The 6,200-nt window shown below is 40.7% G+C and overlaps 1 protein-coding gene across 1 annotated transcript; it reads right to left on the bottom strand.

Annotated features, from left to right (window-relative positions):
- Positions 1-314: 314 nt before the first annotated feature.
- MAS1 (MAS1 proto-oncogene, G protein-coupled receptor) lies at positions 315-1,304 on the bottom strand (the record flags this gene model as incomplete). The annotated part of the gene is made up of 1 exon (XM_080342070.1): positions 315-1,304. The coding sequence occupies one exon, from the start codon at positions 1,302-1,304 to the stop codon at positions 315-317; it is 990 nt and encodes a 329-aa protein (XP_080198196.1).
- Between the last annotated feature and the right edge of the window lie 4,896 nt (positions 1,305-6,200).

The following is a 6,200-nucleotide window of genomic DNA, read 5'->3' as shown; positions in this document are numbered from 1 at the left end:
ATTTATAACATATTTCTGTGTCCTTTTTTTATATTCTCTGTTGGCCCATTTGTTTTCCACTGTGGTATCTTTGATTGACATAGTCACATCAGGATGTAGCATGTGTTTGAATAATTAAGAAAATACAAATAAAAGTTATCGTTATTCTAGTCCATATTTTTCCATTGCTCAGTCACCGAAGATGACAGTACCATTTCACCACTGCTTTTTGCATTCTATGGAAGAAAAATACTTTTAGCTTTGCAGTGGTTTATTAAACCGTCGAAGTCCAATTATTTGCCCCTAGAGTTCCCCCCACACATACACCCCAAGCTTTAAAAAATTGTTTCAGCTATATCCAAACTCATGCCAACTTCCTGGCTTCTCGGCCGCAACCCATCAGCAAGTGCTCGACTAAGAACCACTTTGAGACTCTCCTTGAATCTCTTCTTCTTGCTGCTTCCTACGAAGAAGTAAACAAGGGGGTTGATGCTACTGTTAACAGTGGAGAGAACAATGGTGACATGGTTCTTCTGGCTGAGCAAAGATGACCAGTGGTGGTAATTCAGAAGATACAGCAGCCTCATAGGCATGGCAAAGATGAGGAAGACAATGACTGTGGCCACAATGATGATGTAGAGCTTTGACGAATGAGGTCTCAGGGAGTTACGGTGAATCCTGATAACTAAGATCAGGCTGGACAGAATCATTAGAGGAATGAAGATCATGAAAGTCAGGATCCATGTGAAGATGAGCAGTGCTTTGCAATGGTTGCCATCGTCAAATTGTTCCTTTGTTGAATCATCTTTGCATGTTATGTATTCGGCTACTGTCATCAGAAAAGACAGAGTCCACAGAATTGCACACACAATTCCTGATTGGTGCTGTGACCGGTGGCATCGGTACCAGATGGGGTAAACAATAGAAAGACACCTCTCAATACTGATGGCTGTCAGGAGATAGAGACCAGTATTATATCCGAGAAGGAAGACAATAGACAGTGTGGTGGTTATATAATAGTAAAAACCATACGCAAATCCAAAGCCAGCAATGTACTCAATGGACAGAATAAATGTACAAAGCAGTAAGGAGATGTCAGCAATGGACAGGTGTGTGATGTACGCAGTGAATGGATTTCTTTTGATCTGGAAGCAGAGGCACCAGAGGACAATTCCATTTTCACAAAAACCCAGGAAGGAGATGACCATAATTACCCAAAGTGGGGTCAATATCTCCCAGACTCTTTCCTGTGTTGAAAAGTTTCTGTGCATTGAGATGTTCTCTGTGCCTTCACTGGGATGAAACGTTATGTTTGGCTCATCCATGGGGAAAGCTCAAGTTTGGATAGCACAGCTCTTCCTTCTGTAAATATGTATAAAAATATACTGTGAGCATTGTGTGCTCCTCCCCTCCCCCTTTTCTTTCTGTTCTGTGGACCCTCAATTTCTGGTCGTATCTGAAAGCCTTAGAAAAAAGAACATCAGCTTTGATATACTGACACTAGCTGAAACCCAGTTAGAACTACTCTTGGCAATGTTCAAGATCACCAAGCTCATCATGCTACAAGAATCCTGAGCTTTCATCTCTATGGGGTTCAGCATATGACTGCTAAACCACAGCTAAAGAGATGCCCTCAAGGAGCTCTTGGACAAGTAAAGCCTCCATCACATTGCAAAGTTTAATGATCTACTGGTCACAGATGGCATTGGTGGCTCTTGTTAGAGCCCTAGATTGTTCTCAGACAAGTCTATTCAGCTCCCATTGAAGCTAATGACATCAAATTTAAGTTAAATGTATGTATTTCAAGTTAATTTGACTAATAAATTTTTACTTAAAAAAAAAAAATTGATACCAGTGTCACTTTTCAAGGAAAGTCTTTAAGTCAGTGAAAATGATATGTAGTTACTCAGCATTTTATTCTCTCCAAGTACAGAGGCGGAAGAAAGGTGAAATGCTACTATTTTGAGACAGTAATTTTTACCAGTTTTAAGAGTCATTTATCATAGCATAATATAATTTAACCATGTTTACACACTTAGAACACTTAGCACAACTGCAAATATACTGCAAACATTACAAATCCAACCCATCACAAGGACAACTAGTTGTTTGGGTTTCTTGCCATTGTTATAATGGCTTTAACTGTTATTTTGCCGAGTTATAGAACAAGTTATCCTTTTGTATGTCTCTTTTTATATCATAACAGAGAATTAGCAGCATTGGCTTCAGCTGACTTTCAGACAAATACTTCATGCTCTCCTCCCTGTTAACTTCCCAGCTGCCCCTGTGATGATACAGAGTCACATTCAGGACCTTTGCTGATTTACTGATGTTAGTAGGGACTGACTGGTGGCAATAAGCTTGCCCAGCTGACTTGGTTCATCCACATAAGCAGCCCTGTCCATTAACATGCCATAATGAGAATTCACCCATATCCTCAAGCAGCTAAGAAAATCAAATAAATTTTACTGGGGCAACTTTTGCAATGATTATTTAAACAGAGCCATTGACCCCAGTCATACATTTTCTCTCATGAGCCCTGTGTTTTGGGGTTCACAACAACCTCTTAAGACAGGATATCACAGTCTGAAAAAGAGCATTCAGTAAACAACCTGGGAAGCCTCAGGGCTTGCTGGCATTTAAACCTGCACAAAAATGCTAATGATGATCCCACCTGCATGTTGACCACGCCACCATCAGAAACACAGTCAGGGGGAACAAACAACATAGCTGAAAAAGTGGTAGAGAAGAGTGTGAATGCATCAAATGAATGCAGTGACCAGAGTGAGTGGCAAGCTTCCCAAAAGCGGTGTTCTGCAAAAAGTGCAGAGGGAAGGTGCTCAAACACTGTGCTGCTGGATAGTGTAGTAAAGCTTCACAGGAGAAAAGGAGAAGCTATCTGCTTCAAGAGTTAAAACAAATAGGAAAGGAAAAAAAAAATTAAAAGACTCAAGTATGAAAGAAAGACTCAAAGTATGAAAAGACTCAAAAAAGTTCTTGATTCGTATCTCTGTATAAACGGAGCATTTCTCTCTGGAGAGTAAAACAGAGGAAAACGTTCTGGACTTACCAAGGTCATTCCCAAGTGAGAGCATTCAGAGATGAGAATGGAAAAAATCCTCTGCTTCCAGATACATCCATGGCCTGTTCAGATTTCCCCAAGTTGTTGAAGAACTTCTTGAAGAAGCTGCAGGTTACCTTTCCAACCATTTGCCTTTGGTAAGAGGGGGAGCAAACAGTGCCATGACTCCCTCAAAAAGAAGTGTGCAGTTCTCCCATTGCTCCAGATGTCTGAGGCATGCCAAGCAAAGGGCCCCAGGCTCATCCACTGAGGCTGTGCTTCAAATGGCATCACTCAGTAACTGGCAAGTCATCTAGCTGAGAGCCGGGGAGTTAACTCTTGTGGGAACTGAATGGCAATATATGGAAAGTCCTGAGCTGCTACAATACCAAGAGACATAGTTTAAACAAACAAATGTGAAGTGAGTAGGGAATCTATTTGGGGCTGATAAGATCTGAAGGAAAAATCTCAATTTAGAACTGTACCACCAAATGGCATCTAAAAAAATACAATTCGATTTGTAAATTTGTCTTTTATTTTTTAATATAAGAAAAGAAAGCAAGAAAAACAGGGAGGAAGAGAAAGAAAGAGAAAAAAAGATAGAAGGTGAGAAAAAGAAATAGAAGGAAAGAGATAGAGAGGGAGGGAGGGAGGGAGGGAGGGAGGAAGGAAGGAAGGAAGGAAGGAAGGAAGGAAGGAAGGAAGGAAACCACAGAGCAAAGAAGATAGCCACATCATTGTGCTAGTCTCATACATCGATTCCTCTTGGTAAAAACTACATATTGAGATTTTTCTACCAAAAAAAACCTTACACACATGAAGTGAAAATCTGTTCTTGAGATTTAAACAGTCTCCCCTGAAAAGTTCAAACAGGCCTAGGAGCAGATAGACTCTTTGAAAAGTCCCATGAGGATGTCCCCTGCTTTTGCCCTAAGTATTAGGTTGTTTTTATATTCAGATATTAGCAGAACAAACATTCTTAGCCAAAAAAGGAGACCGTTTGCTTGGTCTTCTCCTTTAGATGTTTCACTAGAACTATCAAATCCCCAAATGGGAGAAATTACTAACCAATGTGAGAAATAAATGACCCCAAAGGGAGGGTCAGAATAAAGTTAGGAAAGAAACAGAGTGAAATAAAAACAACTTCTAATTGGTTTTCATTTGCTTAAGCTGTAATCCACCTTAGGTTCAACAGCTATGGGACCACAAATTACAAGCTACCTTGGAAAAACAAAAAAAACTCTTCTTTTCCCATAAAATCAGCTGTGCATATGAGTAATGACAAGGGTCATTCTAGGAACATGTTAACATTTCAAGATTGACTAGGTACCTGGGTTGGTAGCCTACTCAGTCTGCTGTGCAAGCATAACCCAAAACTGGGGATGCCCTGGCCTCTGTGTCTCCATGGTGCGGGTGGCTTGTGACACCTCTCTCACATGTACACAGCATTTCCTTCATGGCTGCTCCCTGGGCCACCATCAGTCACCATCTACATGGCCTGGGCAGCAGCGTTAAATGTGGTCTTGAGGGGAATAGTTCATGGACACAGCTTGTCTTTAGTGACTTCAGGAATAACAGGAAAGATGAACAGCACAGGGGGACCCTATGCCCACTGACCCTTGTAGTGTTTACATCAGATGCTGCCAAAAGATGGAGTGGCTGTTTCTGAATCAGTTTAACTATTCACAGATTGAACAAGGGGACTATGATAACAAAGCATGGAAGCCCAATAGATCTTGGACTAGAAAATAGTATAGACAGTAAAGACATGACAGATAGTATAGATACTCTGTTAATTTCAATCTAAACTGAAAATGCAGCAAGATGTGACAGAAATTAAGCTTTATCCTAAAAACTTTCTGTCATACACTAACCTGGTGGGACAGCCTTGTCAATGTATATCCACTGCAAGAGCAGCCTTGAAGTTGATGTAAATTGAATGTTCTAACACTTTCAAGTATCTTGCAGATATGAAGCTAGCAGTGTTACCTTTTTATCATTTTGCTTTGAGCCTTTGAATAATAACATGTTCTTATATCTCCAGTTCCCAGAAGCAGAAGGGAACCTGAAAAGAACTCACAATCCATTCATTAAACAAAAAACTCAACAACCTAGGATTTATAAACCAAATTAGAGGGATTTATGTGGTTGATACAGGTGCCAGTATATAAAGAGTCTTTGTGCACCTGAGAGTCAGATCTCCTAATTTTACATTTAGACAAGCCATGACAAAAACCCCTAAGGCACGAGCATTGCCAGCACTCTCAGGTAGTGCAATTTTTCTTGCTGGTTGTTCAGTCATTACCATTTTCCAGCTGAAAATAATTCCATAATTATTCAGCTCAAACAAAGGTTAGGAGTTGGGTTTAGGTTGAGGTGTGTGGATGGAGAAGCTGGGCTCAAAAAACTGACGGAGGGCTGAGGGGCACACTGAAAAACAGAGGGGTTGTAAGATGACCAAAGCCCAGAGCACTCTGTGGTGCCATGGAGAGCAAACAGAGGACTCTGGGGAACACTGGGGACAAATACACAGGACCTAACTTTCTTAAGATCCATCAAGACTAACAGATACTAGAAGAGCCAGAATAACTTATGGTTGCTCCTCAACAGGTGGTACTGGAATATTGTTCAAGTAGCAGTTAAGCTTAGGGTAAACCTTAGAGTTAAGGTAACCCTAATCCAAAACTCACTACAGACCTTGCTAGACATCTTTTATCCCACTCGTACTAGCCCTCAACCTAGCATATGCCCAGTTCCCTGAAAAGGTGGTAGCTGGTGGGTTGTGTTTTATAGGCAACAGGCATGAGACCTGGATTTATTGCTGGGTTCTGCAAAGCAAGGTGAAAGGAGATGTCACCAGCTAGTTTTGAGGCCAGCAGGGATCCTCTCTTCATAGTTAAATGTGAGGTTATGGTACAAGTTAAGATTCATGAAAACAGAAGATAAAGACTAAGACTAAGTACAGAATCAGGGTTAGGATGAAGACTCCTTGGTGGCTGCTCGGTTGTTATAATCCAGTTAATGGTAATCATAAGATTGTGTTTTTATGAGAATGGTATGGAATAGGAGACTCCAAAAACAAGGATTACTGCTTACTCCTGAAGCCCTACTGAGAGATTTTGGCAACTAAAGTTGATAGGGGTGAATTAAGAATATTTTT

Source organism: Nesoenas mayeri (genome assembly GCF_963082525.1).
Source record: "Nesoenas mayeri genome assembly, chromosome: 3".
NCBI lineage: Eukaryota > Metazoa > Chordata > Aves > Columbiformes > Columbidae > Nesoenas > Nesoenas mayeri.
Note: the sequence above shows the minus strand (reverse complement) of the source record. Positions and strands in the feature narration are given on the sequence as shown.